The sequence below is a fragment of the Cucurbita moschata genome, unplaced genomic scaffold, assembly GCF_002738365.1.
Source record: "Cucurbita moschata cultivar Rifu unplaced genomic scaffold, Cmos_1.0 Cmo_Scf00066, whole genome shotgun sequence".
NCBI classification, from domain to species: domain Eukaryota; kingdom Viridiplantae; phylum Streptophyta; class Magnoliopsida; order Cucurbitales; family Cucurbitaceae; genus Cucurbita; species Cucurbita moschata.
The window spans coordinates 1,019,766-1,037,296 of NW_019268582.1; the positions used below are offsets into that span (position 1 = coordinate 1,019,766).

General features: G+C 36.9%; 4 protein-coding genes across 6 annotated transcripts; all 4 read left to right on the forward strand.

Moving 5' to 3' along the window:
* Positions 1–1,093: 1,093 nt before the first annotated feature.
* On the forward strand, positions 1,094–6,625 carry LOC111437779. 3 transcript variants are annotated; one of them, XM_023075845.1, is made up of 10 exons: positions 1,094–1,505; positions 2,006–2,200; positions 2,872–2,969; positions 3,327–3,417; positions 4,487–4,693; positions 4,768–5,021; positions 5,141–5,231; positions 5,353–5,581; positions 6,041–6,277; positions 6,373–6,625. In XM_023075845.1, the coding sequence occupies exons 1-9, from the start codon at positions 1,296–1,298 to the stop codon at positions 6,250–6,252; spliced, it is 1,587 nt and encodes a 528-aa protein (XP_022931613.1). In that variant the 5' UTR covers positions 1,094–1,295; the 3' UTR covers positions 6,253–6,277; positions 6,373–6,625. The 3 variants fall into 3 exon arrangements, with proteins under 3 accessions (XP_022931613.1, XP_022931614.1, XP_022931612.1); XM_023075846.1 differs by having other exon boundaries at positions 6,376–6,625; XM_023075844.1 differs by having other exon boundaries at positions 6,041–6,625.
* Positions 6,626–8,289: 1,664 nt separating this feature from the next.
* Positions 8,290–10,301, forward strand: LOC111437780 (flavonol synthase/flavanone 3-hydroxylase-like). Its single transcript, XM_023075847.1, has 3 exons — positions 8,290–8,753; positions 8,971–9,304; positions 9,816–10,301. The coding sequence occupies exons 1-3, from the start codon at positions 8,290–8,292 to the stop codon at positions 10,074–10,076; spliced, it is 1,059 nt and encodes a 352-aa protein (XP_022931615.1). The 3' UTR covers positions 10,077–10,301.
* Positions 10,302–12,337: 2,036 nt separating this feature from the next.
* Positions 12,338–15,516, forward strand: LOC111437792 (methylesterase 2-like). Its single transcript, XM_023075864.1, has 4 exons — positions 12,338–12,824; positions 12,943–13,068; positions 14,134–14,481; positions 15,506–15,516. The coding sequence occupies exons 1-3, from the start codon at positions 12,384–12,386 to the stop codon at positions 14,437–14,439; spliced, it is 873 nt and encodes a 290-aa protein (XP_022931632.1). The 5' UTR covers positions 12,338–12,383; the 3' UTR covers positions 14,440–14,481; positions 15,506–15,516.
* An 833-nt stretch (positions 15,517–16,349) lies between these two features.
* On the forward strand, positions 16,350–17,500 carry LOC111437795 (lignin-forming anionic peroxidase-like). The gene is made up of 3 exons (XM_023075866.1): positions 16,350–16,777; positions 16,854–17,019; positions 17,107–17,500. The coding sequence occupies exons 1-3, from the start codon at positions 16,376–16,378 to the stop codon at positions 17,490–17,492; spliced, it is 954 nt and encodes a 317-aa protein (XP_022931634.1). The 5' UTR covers positions 16,350–16,375; the 3' UTR covers positions 17,493–17,500.
* Positions 17,501–17,531: the final 31 nt, after the last annotated feature.

The window sequence follows — 17,531 nt, forward strand, 5'->3', positions numbered from 1 at the left end:
ATGTTAGTATTAGTAGGAGCAATGCCTCAATCATATAAACAATTGGAATTTCAAGTTAGATCTTATGGAAATCGCTTACAACCACAGATATTACACAACTATTAGTTTGATACTATTGAAACTTTATACTGAAACAACGAAGGCCCTCGTGTGTTGGGAAAAGGTAGGCAAATGTCAACTTTTGGGATCAAAGTTAGTGTAAGTCACCAATGAGGCTCAAAGATCAAGGCAAGAATATGCATGAGTCAGAGTAGACAGAAGAGTTACACTAACGTAAGGCGTAGAAACTTAGAGTTTGAGGTAGACAACAAGGTATTCTTGAAGGAGTCCTCAATGGAAGACGTCTTTAGGGTTGGACGAATGGGCAAGTTGAGGCTACACTTCATTAGACTCTTCGACATTCTAGATCAAATCAGATTGGTGGGATATTGATTAGTCCTACAACCATCCTCTTTGCTGCTCATATAGTATTCCACATTGTCTTATGTAAGTTACTAAACAAAGAGTCAGACCTAAAAGGTGTGTGAGCCAGTCTGATAGGCCCATGCTTGCACACGTGGACTATGTATATAGAGGTACTACACATCTGACTTTGCTCAGATTGAAAATTTGTCTAAGGCCATGCTATGATGTTTTAAAAGGATAGGTCCTATCATATTGCACATGTTTGCATTTCACGACCCAATAATGGAGTTACTTATAATTATTTTTTAAAATACTCAAGTCACGTGTTATTCTTACATTTCAGGTAAAGGTAAGGTACCCCTGTACGAATGACAACGACATCGTAACGATTCTATACATATTTGAGAATACTTAGAGTTCATCTTATTTACTTCGGGTTATGATATTTAAGTGGATATAAGAAAAAAAAAACAAGAGAAATAAAGGAAATTTTAGAGATTAAAAAAAATGAAAGATAGAGATGAAGAAAGTGAGAAAGAAATAAGTTATTATTATTTTCAAATCTCTAATTTAAAAAACGTAAGGGCATAAAAGACATTTCGCCTCTTCAGACAAAAGAGGGACCGACTTCCGGTGGGGCGGTGAAATGGCTTTTTAAAAGGTGAAAACGGCATCGTATAGACACGTAGGGAGGGAGAAGAAATTAACTGCCTTCACGTTTACGCCATAGTTCGATCATCGCGAGAAGGAACATAGTTCTTGAGATATTTACCCAAATTCCTGATCGATTCATTTAATTTTTCATAACAAATTCGGAAGAAACATAGTTCTTTCTTCCAGAGGACTGTGATTTTGGAGAATTCGAGTAATTTCGTTAGGTAGGTGCTACGATGGAGGAAGAGAAGCAGCCACTGAGTGCGGCGACGGAACCTCCTAAGAAGCAAGTTCAAGAGATTGAAGAAGAAAGCGGAGTAAACGAAGCACCTCCAAAAAGCGGCGGTGGCGGTGGCGGAGGAGGAGGAGGCTGGGGAGGTTGGGGATTCTCTGCGTTTTCTGTTCTCTCAGATCTCCAGAAGGCCGCCGAAGAGATCTCACGAAATGTATGTGTATTGTATTTATTTTTGTTACGAGTTTCAACATTGTTGTTTCTGCGTGAATTAGGTTGTGGACGTTGCGTTGTCATGTGTTTCGCATTTTGGAATTTCTGGTGTTCTGTGATCGTGAGGCGGTTTCCTTTCTAATTGAGAGATTTAGGTACTCGATCTGATTATTAGTCTATTATGTGTTCCGTATTGGGGAAATGCTGTTCGTTTTCAGGCATTTTGGCACAGTAATGAGATTAGAAATATAGTCGTGTGAGTTTTGGTGTTCGTGCTTAAGGAGCTTCTGATAACTAGCTTGTTAAACGTTTTCATGTGATCCTATTTATTATTTATTTTTATTATTATGATGAGAAGAAATTTTCTGTGATAGAGTGCTGAGTTTTCGGCAATGTAAGTTCAGGAAACAATTATCTTTTAGTGGCGTTATGGACTGAAGGCGCAAAAGATATTCATCAGTTACCTTTTTTTTTTTGGTTGGTGTGAATGAACAATTGCAGGCTGCTGCGGTAGCTCAGACAGCAGCTAAAAGCATTGCAGACTTGGAAAATGAAGATGAGCATGTGGAGTCTTCCAAGGAGAAAGAAGTAGAAGATTCTGCAGCTGAAAGTGAGAGTGAAGATGAGAACGATAAGCTGCGAAAATCTGCCTTGGATAAATTAGAGAAGGCCAGCGAGGATTCAGTTTTTGGCCAGGCAAGTTTTGTAGAATAGGGTTACATTAACTTGTCTTTTGCTGGGTGTCGATCTTTTCGTTTACCATGACTGTAACAATTTCTGTATATGATTATTCTCTTGCATCCTCATCAATAAGAACTATATGGAATTACTATTTGCAACTGTGAGAAAGTCCTCATAAACCTTTAGCACACAAACCAAAAGACCCTATACCAAATTGGAATCAGTTCAAGGAAAAGTGGGAGACTGATGTGCTTCATGTCTTGTTGATTAGAAGTTGCCATCATCAAAGGGTTCCATCACGATATCGCACATGCTCGATATCCATGTCACAAATGCTCAATACAGTTCCATTTTATCTTGCTTTATATCATCTCCTAAGAATTTCTGTTTTGTTGTTTCTAATATTATGTCATGATTTTTTTGACGTTCTGTTATCAATTAATTTCAATATACCTTTTCTATTTCTCAAACACACGTCTTTTTAGGCTTAGTGTAAATGCAGATGATTTAACTCAGTAATTAATAATTATACTAGTGGTGATAGAAGAATGCATTGAAGATTGTGCATTGTCATTAAATGATTATGTGGCACTGATCCAAATGTGGATAGTTCTCGTTCTCAATTCTTGTTTTGAAATTAAGAATTTGGGTTCGCAACTCAGTAATCTTTGTTTCAATGTATGCAGGGCTTAAAGGTTCTGGATACTTCTGTGGAGAATATAGCATCGGGAGCATGGAAAGCTCTGGGAAGTGCATTGAGAGGGGGCAGTGATTTCGTTCACAAGTATGTCTATCTTGTTTACTGGTACTCTGAAGTTTAAAACCTATTGGATAGCTTAGCTAATGCTTTTCTTGGATGACTATGTGCTGCAGTATACAATTTTCCCTAGCCACGAATTGAGAAGGGCCTTAGCATATAATTTTGAAATTTTGCCTAAAGTTGTAATGGCTTAATTTCTTGCGTTTGGATTTGCTTTGATTTCAGATGATAAAAGTTCCTGTAGATAAAATTCGAATAATGAAAGTTGAAAGTAATAATGAATGTCTCGTATTGCACTAACACTCCATGTCGTTGCTTTGTATTTCTTTTCATTTTTAATTTTAATGCCCAAGGAAGTAATATTCTATACTTCTTCCCTAGGCTTGAGAATTCAGCTGCAAATATTGCAGAAACCATTCAACAGCAAAGCATACCAGCTGCAGCTGGTTCTGTTGCTCCATCATTGTTGGAGGTTTGTTTCCCGTATCATTTAGCTTATTTATTTTTTAATAGGAAACAATTTATAATTTCATTGATAGTAGGGTATTTAAAAAAAAAAAAAAAAAAAAAACTTAGTAAGCAGAGCAAAGGTGGTTCAGTTACAAGGTCATGTTAAGAACAAAAGTCTTAGGAGCTTAATCTAACTTCTTGAATGTTTCCCGTCTGCTCTTTTTTAATTTATCAATTGATGTGTTGATTGTTTATAAAAATAGTATCATGAGTTTAAAGTATGGTTCCTTGGCAGACTGAACTTATGCATCATGATTCATAGGTCGAGAGTGCTATTTATATTATTATTGAATAAATAATTTTCTCAAGATATTTCCCGTTGCTTGAATCATTATACTATAGAGGTCAACATCAACATAGTGTTTGGCCTCTAGTTACCATTCAGTATGAGATCAGGAGTAAAAAGGGAACTACAGCTACAACCAGTTAGTTAGACTGGTACGAGGGAACCATTGGGATTGTGTGTGATGTAGGGGAGTGTATAGGAAAGGAAGGAGCGTTTTATATGCTTTTTGTCTGTTAGACAGTTGTCGAGGGAGAGGAGAGATTACAGCCCTCTGTAATCGGCAGTGAGATGTTTCTTCCTCTATATATTAATAAATTGTTAGGAGAGTAGCTCAACTGGTTAAGATACTATACTCTCAATCTGAAGGTTATAGGTTCAAGTTTCCTACATGTGAACAAAAAAATCATTAAACTAAAGAAGTAGGATAAGTGTTTGGAAACAAAAATTTGTTTCTCATCTTAAAAAAGAAAGAAACTAAATCTTTTCGTTTTTTTTTTATCTTTTCCCTGTAGGCCAAAGTAAAAAGTAATGTAAAAGTGAGCCTAGTAGTGTGCATCATAAAATTACCGAAGAGAAGCTTAAAAAATTGTTGTACTCCCTTTGCACTTACTATCATAACTTAGTTCTCAAAAACTTTTCTTTCTTCTCTGTTTAAATATCCCGAGAAATAGCTAAAACTTAATTTTGTAAAATCTCGTGCTCTCTTTGATTTTTCATGTGCTATGTGATTTTATTTGTGTTACAGAGAGGAAAGGCTCTCACAACCAAGGGAATGGAAGTTCTTGAACTCGTTGGAAAGGAAACCATGGATTTATTGATTACAGAGACTGGCATTGAAGTTGAGAAAGGCTCTAATGAGAGTGAACCACATGCTGAGAAGGATCAATTAGAAGATGAAGAAGTGACATTTGATCGATGCTTTTATATATATGGAGGTCAAGAACAGTTAGAGGTCACTTTCTAATCTGGAAAGTTGTATAATATTGAGATGGTACTCTATTTAATGAGGCAGTTTCTTTTTTGCAGGAGTTGGAAGCCTTGTCCAACCACTATACTTTATTATATAACCGAAGGAAAGGAAAATTATCTCAAGACCAGAAATCTGTGTATGATGGAAAGCTTAAACAGGTCCAACAAATTTTCAGTTTGAGTAATGAAATGGAAGGAAGCAGTTTAAAATCAGACAAAGGTAAAAAGTTGGAAGTTGGAGAAGAAGGAAATGATGAGATGAAGAGTTTATACGATTCTAGTGTCAGCAAGGCTGCTGAAATGGCTGCAGGGTAAAGTTTTCCTTGAAATGCTATGCTGAATTTTTATTTCACATTTATTGTATTAAATGAAGTTCATGAGCACTCATGCACTAAATGTAAGTGCCTCGATGCGTTTTAATCACTTGCAGATTTGGAAGTTCCGTATCCGAACTTGCTGTTCCTGAAATAATGCAAAGGACTGTTGACAGATTAGAATCACTTCACTCGGATGGAGTCCATGTGAGATATATTCCTTTTCTTTTAATTCTATGACATTGTTAATAAGACAATCCAGCTGACATTTAACATGGATATGGTGCAGTGATATTTGACAATAAGCGTGTTATTTTTGCATATGCAGAGACTTTCAGAAATGTGTTATTTTGCGGTGTCTCAATTTTTGATGCTTGGAAAATCCATTATAACACAAGCCAACAAAGTTGATGGTGACAATGATGATGAAGATGAAGATGAAAATGCTGTAAACATCCAATGGCCCGAAGATTCTGTTGAAAAAGCTGAAATCATTAGACTGAAGGCTCTATCCATGACAAGATATGTAGATGCACTATCCAATAGCTTCATCACAGGTTGGCCTTCTTTTTATCATCCGATTTAATTCTGATATTAATATCCTTCTATTTCGCTAATATGACGTCATCTTTCTCGACTATTTGTCACATTGAGTGTACTTCCATATAATCATTATATTCTGTAATATAAGTTTTATGCATCTTGACATGCTTTTTTTTAACTAAAAATTAAGGCTTACATCTCATACTACCTTGACACTTGGCCTAAAAAATGAAGTCTTGAGGCTGCCTTTCCTTTTATAGAATTGAAGATAAGAAAGTGGAATGCATCTTTTATTCTGATCTATCCATTTTCATCCCTTCTATATAAACATTGAATTTGTTTAGGTATGATTTGTGCCCTCGTCTTTTAGTTTTGTTGTCTTTCAACTAGGCTCTCATACTAATTATGGTCTGCCTTGTTTAGTATATAAAATCTGAGATACCTCAATCTGAAAAACTCAATGCTCTCTTCAGGCATTTCTGATGTTTCGAAAGCATACGAAGCTGCCATGAGTGCAGTCCCAGCCAATTCTCACAAAGGTCATCTGCAAACGTCGATACAAGACAAGGCCAACGCCTTCTCCAAGCGTCTTCGCGCTGATCAAACCACAGCTTTCTGCAAAATCCAGGACGGGCTTCAATACTTGTCTTATCTGGTTCTCTCAACCTCAATGCCATCTGCTTGAAGAGATCAGACCCAAAAACACTTCCGTGAGCATTTCCTCCCCTAGTTACTACTGTAAATAGTTGCAAGCAATCCCAGATCCAGTACTATCCCTCCCTGCTTACATTAAAACTTTGTGCAGCAGTATCGGCATCCGAATTCGTGAATTTGGAGCAAAGGTGTTTTTTTTTAATGTTTGATCCAAGTTTCTGCTGATATGTTTAGCCTGCATCGAATTATTTTATGTTGAACATCTATCTCCTGCAAGACTTTTGAGGAAGATTGGCATGGAAAAACCAACAATTGCAGTCTGCCTTGTTTATGCCGTAGAAATGTGAAGATCGAAAGGAGAAATATATCTAAATGCAAAATAAGGTTCCATAGGGTGTTTGACATGATTTTTGGTTTTTTTTTTTTTTTTTTTTTTTGGGGATTTGGTCCATATATATATGTGTGTGTAATCAAACTCACAAACCCACTTTTGTTTCTAAAAACGAGTTTACAGACAAAAATTAGAATTTATATTTTGTCAATAGTATTAACTTTTACATTCTATTCAAAATTCACTAATAAAAATTCACTATTTTAATAAAAATTAAGTTTTAATGTACAAATAAGCTATTAAATGACTTTGACTTACAAATTTTAATAAAAGAAATCTAATATCGTTTTTGTCTAAATTTTAGTAATACATACCAGTATTTTGTAATTTATTAAGAAGGCATGAGAATATTTATTTTTATTGATTTCTCACACAAAAACGTCTGGGTTGGTTAGATTGGTAACCCAACCTGAAACTTTTCACAATCCAATTCAACCCTCTACCACTTCCGGAGTTATTGGGTTGGGGGATTGGTTAGATTGGTAACCCAACCTGAAACTTTTCACAACCCAATTCAACCCTCTACCACTTTCGGAGTTATTGGGTTGGGGGATTTTTTTTTACCCACTTTCGGAGTTGATTGGGCTGGGAATTTTTTTTTTACCGAACCCAAAAGTTCGGGTTGGTTGGATTGGTAACCCAACCTAACCCGAAACTTTTCACAACCAAACCCAACCCGGTTGGGTTTAGGTTGGGTCCGAGTTGGGTGGTCATTTTTTTTAGTTTTATTTATCCACAATTTATAATTTTTCGAATACAATTAAAAGAAATTAAAAATTAATAATAATAAAATAAATAATATAAACAAAACAAAAAACAAAAAATAATAAAATAACAAAATAATATAAAAAGAAATAAAAAAAAACAAAAAAATTAAAACAAAAAAATATTTTATATATTTTTATTTGGCTGGGTCAACTCGAAGATTTTACCCATGAACCTAAAATCGAGGTCGGGTTCAGAAAAATGAACCCAATCCTACCCAAAATACTAATCCAACCCAACTCTTCTAATTTGGGTTAGGTTGGTCCGGGTTGTCGGGTCAAATGTACACCTTATCAAAAACTACAATTATTTCTATGAACAAATATTAAAATTCAACCTAAAAACTTGTTAAGGTGTACGTTTACCATTTCTAATTAATTGTTAGCTAATTTATTTATTAAACAAAAAAAAAGTGAAATCTCTTTACAATATTAGTTTCAATTATTTACTTTACGTTTACCATTTGTCACATATTTTATTTTTTTATTATAATTTCATGGGAATAGTTTTTAGATAATTTTTTTTAATAAAAAACTTATGATGGGGTTGGTTAAAAGTGTTCAAATTTCAAAATTAAAAATAAAAAATTGATATTTAAAAAAGTTTTGGATTAAAAAATGTTTTTTCCTAAATAAATATAATATCTATTCTCAATTAAAATAAATATAATATCCTCTTTTTGAATTTTATAACGTTTTTAGGCATTCTAACTTTCCTTCAACCCTCACTTTTCCGTACAACAAGACAAATTTGATCAACGCCTAATATTCGTCTGCTCCATCAACCATGACCGGAGCTGTAAATCCGTCCAAATTCATTACTCCTCACTGCTTATAACGCGGTGATAATGGCGATCTCTGCTTACAATTCCTTTCCAGAGTCTTCATTCAAGGCATCCATCGAATCGCAGCCATGGGCGAGGCCTTGGCCTTTGATGCTTCCTTTATCCAACCCATTCAGCACCGCCCGAAGCTCGAACCCGTCGACCCCATCGACGAAGTTCCCACTATTGATCTCTCCATCTCCGACTCTCGTAGCGTAGAACAACTTGTTTCTGACATAGCCTCGGCTTGCGAGAACTGGGGTTTCTTCCAGGTCATCAACCATGGAGTTCCCATGGAGTTGGTTGCGAGAATGGAGGAAGTAACGAAGTTGTTTTTTGACCAGGGAGTAGAGGAAAAGAGGAAGGTGAAGAGAGATGCCGCCAACGCTATGGGGTACCATGACGGTGAGAATACGAAAAACGTTAGGGATTGGAAGGAGGTGTTTGATTTCTTGGTTAAGGATCGGACGTTGGTTCCGGCTTCGCACGAGCCAGATGACACGAATTTGAGGGTTTTGACTAATCAGTGGCCACAATATCCCCCTGGATTTAGGTACTTTGTCTTGAATTAAATATATACCGAACAGATTCCAGTTCTTCGCCTGTTCTAGTTCCCATTGCTGAAATTTTGTTTATGTTTCTTTATATTATATGTTCGGATTACTTGAAATTGAATTTAGGGAATTGTTATTGAGTTTGGAGAACCGCACACCAACTGTTTGTATAAATTCCTATGAACTTGCGTTTCGTGTTGTATTGTTCATGAACAGGGAAACATGTGAGGAGTATGCAAAGGAGTTGGAATTGTTAGCTTATAAGCTACTGGGGCTGATTTGTTTGAGTCTTGGATTGCCCATTGCGGATAGATTGAAGGGTTATTTCCAAGATGAGCAAATGAGCATGGTGAGATTGAATCGGTATCCTCCATGCTCATCTCCAGATCTTGTGCTTGGCGTTGGGCGTCACAAGGATGCTGGTGCCTTGACTATCCTTGCCCAAGATGGTGTTGGAGGGCTGCAAGTGAGGAGAAAATCAGATGGAGAATGGATTCCTGTCAAACCAATCTCAAATGCATATATTGTTAACATTGGTGACATTGTTCAAGTATGTTTCTACCTATTGACATAGATTTTGCCATTGCATATATAAACATATATGGAATTTCTTCGTCCATGGTTATCTGAAAATCATAAGATTTTAAGAAGTTGAAATGAGTTCTGGAACTTGGTTTTCTGGAGGTGTCAAGGGAGATTGCTTATCTAGTTCTTATTCTTAGGGGAATTTATTCTCTCCGAACCACGTAAATCTTTGTTTCTTTGTTTAATTTCTGTTCGTGGGTGTATGAGTATAATCGATCCTACTTCCACTTCTGCTACAACAATTGGTATGTAGTATTTTGGTTGTGGCGTTAGGGTACTAACACCTCTTAGGTATAAAACTTCTCTGATCTCTCCAAAAGCTAATGACAGAGAACAGTGATTGGATAACTAGAACTCTTAGGCATAGAACTTTATTTACATTGTTAATAGAATATGGAATATAGATATTTGCCACTGATGAATGTCGTATGAATGTCGTACGATCGATCCGAGTTCATGTTGTGTGTGCTGTGCAGGTTTGGAGCAATGACAAATACGAAAGTGTGGAGCACAGGGTGGTGGTGAATACAGAGAAGGAAAGGTTTTCCATTCCATTCTTCTTCTTTCCAGCGCACCATACAATGGTGAAGCCATTGGAGGAGGTTGTGAATGAACAAAATCCCCCAAAATACAGAGAATACAACTTTGGAAAGTTCTTTGCGTCCAGAAACCGCAGTGATTTCCAGAAGCAAAAAGTGGAAAACGTCCAAATTGATCATTTTAGGCTGCCTGTGTGAGTTCCTGAAGCTCTCTCTTGTCTTCCACTTCCTTGTGTGTTCAGTGTATCCTTTCCAATAAATTCAATAGAATAGAAGATATATGATAGTTATTTAGGGGGGCGGAGTTGAGTTGAGTTATGAGAGGGGTTAATAAGTTGGTATTTGGGGTGTTGAGAGTTGTATTGATAATGAAATCTGAGTTTAACAAATTGGTGTTTTGGGTATGAAGTCATTTTCTAATTTTTTTTTAGGCATTCAATTGCACATAAATTTAAATCAATAGCTATACTTAATTCATTTAAAAGTACATTTAATAGCCATTATTTGACAATAAATTACATTCAATCGCATTGAATATATATATAAAAGCTACCTATGAAGGCTGTTCCATGTATCAAACATTTTATTGCTAACTCATTCCTCCATTGAGTCCATTTGTTGAAACTTTCAGTGAAATGGTGTCTGTCCCGCTGTTGCACTTAACCATCCTTCACCCCCGAGTACCCGAGTGAATGAATGTGTAGATCCTGAATCAAGTAAAGTTAGGATAAAGTTAGGGTAAGATGTCCCAAAATAGGTAAGATATCTTTCACCGCTATGTCGAGGTTCTTGTTGTCCTTGTTGGTAGAGGCGTACTCTCCCTCCTCGGAGTGGTTGTGCATAGTCCCTCTGGTGCCGCCTAAGTCTCTTGGCTAATTAATCAAGTTTTTAGTACTCTCTCTTGGTCAGTTCAAGCACTGTGACCCTCTTGGCCGCACTTCAAGCATGCTTTAGTTTGTGCTAGGTGTCACAATCTCACAATCATATTATAAGAGAGTAGGTTGTGAACCTCACAATCAGTCCAGCCACAACTTAACAATGAATCAAGCAAAGTGGCCAACCCCAAGAGGCGTCCATTCCAATAAATTTTAAAAAAACTAAACGAGAAATAAATGATGCGGGAATGAAATTGTGAACAGTTCCTTGTTCCCTTCTCCCTTTAGCTCATGAGAAATTCTCTATGGTCCTTATCCCATTCAAAGCTTAAACAAAGATTTCAACGGAGTGGTACATGACAGAAAAATGAACCTCCCTAATTGAGGTAAAACGAAGCTAGTAAAATATATTCTAAGAATCAAATTCAAATTATACCTAATGAACCTTATAAACCCAATTTGAAAATTATAGTCACCAAAGTTTTGCCCCTAAGTTTTAAATTTCTTTCCATTCTATTATATTATTAAGAATGGATGAAATATAACAAAATATGACTAATAGTAAGAAATTTAAGCTCATCTCTTTTTATATTTATATTTTTTCTACAAATATTCATGAATATCGACATTACATTTATTGACATGTTCGTAAAATTGTGATCTCGACATTTTCATCTAATATCGACATTTAAAACTTTCGTTAGAACTACATTATGACATCACCTCTATGTCATCCCGCCTCTACCAAACCTCATTAATTAATCTATTTTATAAAAGTAGAGTTTATGATCTGCACTATCTCTCAACCTAAAAAAAAATTAAACTCCATGCGACCAATTCATACATAATTTAATTTAGTTATGAGAAATTAATTTCGATTCAAAATCTCCAACTCAATTCTTGAATTTGATAAAATTAAAAAAAAGAATAAAAAGACGGTTTCTAGTCTATCTGTTTCTCCAAAAATTGCAATAGAAAAGAAACAGGGAGGTTTGAGATGATTTTAAAATCTTTTATACTAGGTAATCTAGTATCCTTATGCATGAAGATAATCAATTCGGTCGTTGTGGTCGGACTCTATTATGGATTTCTGACCACATTCTCCATAGGGTCCTCTTATCTCTTCCTTCTCCGAGCTCGAGTTATGGAAGAAAGAACCGAGAAGAAAGTATCAACAACAACAGGTTTTATTACGGAACAGCTCATGATGTTCATATCGATCTATTATATGCCTCTGCGCATCTAGCATTGGGTAGACCTCATACAATAACTGTCCTAGCTCTACTGTATCTTTTGATTCATTTCATCTGGAACAATCGCAACCACTTTTTTAATTATGGATGAATAATTAAAATAAGTTCCCATTATCTTACTCCAACATAATTCCCTTCTTGGGATTGAATTATATCCCAAGATTGGATTAAGCAATGAGTAAGGCTTAGTTGATGAGTTTTTAAGCTTCCTCCACCTCAAAATTCACCATTAATTTCCCCAAATACCCTCTCCTAATATCAAAAATCAAACATAAAATTATTATCATAATTATAATTGTTTTTAATTTCTTGAGATAGTTTAAAGAACATATGAACATGGCAGCTAGGAGCACAGAGAATAAAATACATAGCTAAGAATGCAAAAGCTTTTGCTATCGTTTTTGGTTCTCATTCTGGTTTTGTTCTCCTCTCCAACGCGGAGTTCTGATCAATCTGAATCGACCTATTCGCACTTTGTGCTTGTTCATGGGGCATGTCTTGGCGCTTGGTCATGGTACAAGGTCATTACCCTTTTGCAAACGGCTGGCCACAAAGTGACTGCACTTGACATGGCCGCTGCCGGGATCAACCAGACGCAGCCCGAGTCGTTGGCATCGCTTACTGAGTACTTCGAGCCATTGTTGAGCTTCATGGAAGCGTTGCCTTCAGATGAGCGGATTGTTCTCGTCGGCCACAGCCTTGGCGGGCTCGGCATCTCCATGGCCATGGAGAGTTTCCCTGAGAAAGTGTCTGTTGCCATTTTTGTGACTGCAGCCATGCCTGGTCCCATTGTGGGGTCTTTTACCATTGAGGAACTGGTTTGAAATCTAACTCAATTTTGTTTGGACAATGAAAGTCCCACGTCGACTAATTTAATGTTGGTCTAACGATTGACATTTAAGTGATAAAGTTTATTTATTTATTTTTTTTTGTTAGATGAAAATACTTGAAATGCTAAGAGCCTTCTACTCCGAAGAGGATTCCAAAGCTTCTGATTCGAACCTATTCCTATTCTCCCAAGAAGAATTGAAAACCAAGCTTTTCCCTCTCTCGCCACCTCAGGTTTGTGTTCTTCCTTTGACTTAATGCTTGAGCCGAGTGAAGAAAGGAGGGTTTATAAGTAAGAAATACATGTCGATTGTATGAGCGTTTGGAAAAACAAAAAACAAAGTCATGTAAGCTAATGCTCGAAGTGGACAATATCATATCATTGTGGAGGGTCGTGGTTCCTAACATGGTATCAGAGCTATGTCCTTAGGGGAGGCTCTATGGTGTACTTCGTTCGAGGAGAGCTATTCTAGGGCTCCATAGATCTCAGGAGAGGCTCTTTGGTGTACTTGTTCAAGGAGAGCTGTTCTAGGGCTCCATAGATCTCAGGAGAGGCTTTTTGGTGTACTTGTTCAAGGAGAGCTGTTCTAGGGCTCCATAGATCTCAGGAGAGGCTCTTTGGTGTACTTGTTCGAGGAGAACTGTTCTAGGGCTCCATAGATCTTAAAAGAGGCTCTATGGTGTACTTCGTTCGAGGGGAGCTGTTCTAGGGCTTCATAGATCTCAGGAGAGGCTCTACGGTGTACTTTGTTCGAGGAGAACTGTTCTAGGGCTCCATAGATCTCAGGAGAGGCTCTATGGTGTACTTTGTTTGAGGAGAGATGTTCTAGGGCTCCATAGATCTTAAGAGAGACTCTATGGTGTACTTTGTTCGAGGAAAGCTATTCTAGGACTCCATAGATATCAAGAGATGCTCGATGGTGTATTTTATTCGAGGAGAACTGTTCAAGGGCTCTATTGATCTGAGGAGAGGCTCTATGATGTAATTTGTTCGAGGAGAGCTGTTTGAGAGATCCAAGGCCTCAGGGGAGGCTATATGGTGTACTTTGTTCAAGAAGAGTTGTTCTAGGGCTCCATAGATCTCAGGAGAGGCTCTATGATGTACTTTGTTTGAGGAGAGCTATTCGAGAGCTCCATAGATCTTAGGGGAGGCTCTATGGTGTACTTTGTTCAAGGAGAAAATTGTTGAGAGATGAATCCCATATTGACTAATTAAGAGGTTGATCATGAGTTATAAGTAAGGAATAAATGTCCATTAGTATGAGGCATTGACGTCGGCATGTATGTTGGTATATATAGGATGTGGCATTGGCAACAACACTGGAGAGGCCCCAAGCGATGTTCGGCATCTTGGAGTCGATGAAGGAGCTGAGGCTGACAAGAGACAAATACGGGTCGGTGAAAAGGGCTTTCATCATATCAGAAAAGGACGAGATGACATCCAAGATCATGGTGTGGGCAATGCTCACATTCAACAAGCCCGATCGTCAGGCCGAGGTTAAGGGATCAGATCACATGGTCATGGCTTCCAAGCCCCTTGAACTTGCCCAACAACTCACCACCATCGCTCAAGACTTCGCTTCTTCTTCCACATATCATATGTAATTAATAATGTGTTATGGACTCACCTTTCTTCTTCTCATATGCGTATTCGTCTAACAATATTTACTAATCAACCAATTAATTATTCAAATATTATATATTTGTATTTGTATCCAATCAAAGAGAAGTTTATGCAATGATAACCCTATTAAAAAAATGATATAAAATGGAAGAAATATTAGTAACTTTCAGACGTTAAAGAAAGGTGAACTTCATCCATGAGAGATTAGCTACCAAACTCTCATTACGACCATATAGCCAACCTAATTTGGGAACTATTGGCTGCATATTTGCTTTATTTCGAGAGGTCGATGGAGAAGGCTAATGTAGCCAATTCAAGTGACCCGACCCTCCAAAGGTCTAATACGAGAGGTCGTTTATACTACTGTGCTTATTGAGACTTCGTTAGGATACTTAGGCTTTGAATGTGCGAGGAAGGACCATTCTCCAACTTTCTCTTCTTTATTGGGTAGGACCTCCCATATAACCTTAGTTGGAGATTTGGTTACGTTCATAGAGTTAGGATCCATTACTTATGACTGCAATTCTAGGAACTATTTTGTAACACTCGAGTCTCGACGAAAAATTAAAAAATCTGATTTTTTTTTCTTTTAAAGTCGAACTTCTCATAAGCATGTCTAATTTAATGTCTTCCTCTATGGTATGATGGAGGAAGGGATATTCTGATCTATGCTCCGAGTGATTGTTTGATAGTGTGTATGATTTATACCTTATCATTTTCATGCACTAAGGGGTGATAAAAATATCTTTTTAATAAACATTTGTGAAAGGGTAGACACATTTTACGTATTAAAGACGATCGATAGATATATTTTCCTAGTAAAGCATGCATCAAGAACTTAGTTAAGATTAGGGCACCATATCTAGTGTGGTTTACATGTAGAATCAGGTCTATAAGTTCCAGTAGACCTCACACCTCAGGATCGTGAACGATTAGAGGTTAAACCTGTCTGCACCAAGGATTGGTTTAGCCGAGGGGCTAACCTCGAACGTCCTGGAATTGAAAAATGGAGTCTAAATCGTCAAGATGCCTCTAAGAACCTAGTAGACCTCCACAATGTCTAAATATGATTTAAGTTGCTTACATTACCACGAAACTAGTTGAGTTACTACTGAGTGTAGAGTCGGATGAGGGCCGACACCATAATCCAGTTAAACCGATTCTTGAGAAGAACTAGGGACTACATGGGTAGTTAGCTCAATATATGGACTCCTTTTTAGGGGTAGAAACAAGTGAACCTGTAGGCTAGTCTTGGTTGGACGATTAATGAGGAAACAATTGAAACGTCAAGACCTATACAATAGTTTAGAGCGCTATAAATGTTAAGCCTGAATTTTAAAGACCAAAAGAAATTAGTGGGAAACTACTAGGAAAAGAAAGCAGTATACTTAGATTGCTTACGGACTATATTTAACATATTATGTAATTATTTTTATTATTTATGCATAAAAAACTAAATATAAAAAGAAAAACATGAATGGAAAGATTTGAAAATAGCAAAATGTCATTGTCATTTACAAAGATGATCTTAACAAATAAAGCTTTTTAATTTCTTATTAAAAAATTTGGTTAATGGTAGAAATCTATGATGCAGTAAAGAAGTAAGAGTTGTGATTTTCTAGTAAGTTTGCAATAATTTCATATTAAATGACAAACATTCCATGAAGCTTCGCAGATTGCTATAAAGTTAACCGCCGCCTTTGTTGTTTGACAATTTCTTATTTTATCCAAAGCATCAAAGTTGACCTTTTCAATAAAATTAAAAAAAAAAAAAGAGCTTTGCATGGTTAGCTATGGCGACTCATTCCTTTCTCTTCTCAAAGTGTATAAATAACACCCTTTCCATCTTCATTTCTCAAAATCTCCTTTTCTTTTTAATATCTCAAAATCAAACTCGTTCTTCTCTCCCGATTACAAATGGCGATGCCCCGAGTCATTGCTTTCGTGTGGTTGCTGCTGTCGCTTTTGGGTATAGCTTGTGATGCCCAACTTTCCTCTACTTTCTACGATCAAACTTGTCCTACTGCCCTCACTACTATTCGAACGGTTATTAGGCAAGCAGTTTCTCAAGAGCGTCGAATGGCCGCCTCTCTCATTCGCCTCCATTTTCATGACTGCTTCGTTCAAGGTTGTGATGCATCCATATTGCTCGATGATACACCCTCTATGATAGGCGAACAAAACGCAGCGCCTAACAGAAACTCTGCAAGAGGATATGGAGTGATACACAAAGCTAAGACTGAAGTTGAGAAGTCATGTCCTGGTGTTGTATCTTGTGCAGATATCCTTGCTGTGGCCGCAAGAGATGCTTCTTTTTCTGTAAGTATTTTTTAATTACGCATGCCAGTTGATTCTATAGTTACATTATTCTAATCTTATATATATTACAACGTAGGTCGGTGGTCCATCTTGGACGGTAAAGCTTGGGAGAAGAGATTCTACTACTGCAAGCAAAACTCTAGCCGAAAGCGAGCTTCCACACTTTCAAGAAAGCCTCGATAGACTTATCTCAATTTTCTCAAACAAAGGACTTAGTGCAAGAGATATGGTAGCACTTTCAGGTACTTGAATCATATATTTCTATTTGTAATTTTTTTTTGCCAGTAAATACTATATTTATTAAACATATATATTTTAATTTATTGCAGGCTCTCACACCATAGGACAAGCTCAATGCTTTCTTTTCCGCAACAGGATACATAACCAAACTAATATTGACACGGGATTTGCTAGCACTCGTCGTAGAACTTGCCCCACATCTGGAGGGGATGAAAAATTAGCTCCACTTGATTTAGTTACACCAAATTCTTTTGACAATAACTACTTCAAGAATCTTATACAAAAGAAGGGATTGCTTGAAACAGATCAAGCACTCTTTAATGGAGGATCGACAGACAGTATTGTGACGGATTACAGTAAGAATCCAACCGCATTCAAATCGGACTTTGCTACTGCAATGATTAAAATGGGAGACATTGAACCTCTCACCGGTTTAGAAGGGCAAATAAGAAATATTTGTGGTGCAGTCAACTAATTAATAACTTCCATCTCAAAAAAGAATTCATTCATTTGT

Coding starts and splice junctions, on each gene's coding strand:
- LOC111437779 (XM_023075844.1), top strand. CDS start 1,296: ATGGAGGAAGAGAAGCAGCCACTGAGTGCGGCGACGGAACCTCCTAAG. Junction 4,694..4,767: donor GAGGTCAAGAACAGTTAGAG/GTCACTTTCTAA, acceptor TCTTTTTTGCAG/GAGTTGGAAGCCTTGTCCAA. Junction 5,582..6,040: donor ATCCAATAGCTTCATCACAG/GTTGGCCTTCTT, acceptor TGCTCTCTTCAG/GCATTTCTGATGTTTCGAAA.
- LOC111437780 (XM_023075847.1), top strand. CDS start 8,290: ATGGGCGAGGCCTTGGCCTTTGATGCTTCCTTTATCCAACCCATTCAG. Junction 8,754..8,970: donor CAATATCCCCCTGGATTTAG/GTACTTTGTCTT, acceptor GTTCATGAACAG/GGAAACATGTGAGGAGTATG. Junction 9,305..9,815: donor ACATTGGTGACATTGTTCAA/GTATGTTTCTAC, acceptor TGTGCTGTGCAG/GTTTGGAGCAATGACAAATA.
- LOC111437792 (XM_023075864.1), top strand. CDS start 12,384: ATGCAAAAGCTTTTGCTATCGTTTTTGGTTCTCATTCTGGTTTTGTTC. Junction 12,825..12,942: donor CTTTTACCATTGAGGAACTG/GTTTGAAATCTA, acceptor TTTTTTTGTTAG/ATGAAAATACTTGAAATGCT. Junction 13,069..14,133: donor TCCCTCTCTCGCCACCTCAG/GTTTGTGTTCTT, acceptor TGGTATATATAG/GATGTGGCATTGGCAACAAC.
- LOC111437795 (XM_023075866.1), top strand. CDS start 16,376: ATGGCGATGCCCCGAGTCATTGCTTTCGTGTGGTTGCTGCTGTCGCTT. Junction 16,778..16,853: donor CAAGAGATGCTTCTTTTTCT/GTAAGTATTTTT, acceptor ATTACAACGTAG/GTCGGTGGTCCATCTTGGAC. Junction 17,020..17,106: donor AGATATGGTAGCACTTTCAG/GTACTTGAATCA, acceptor AATTTATTGCAG/GCTCTCACACCATAGGACAA.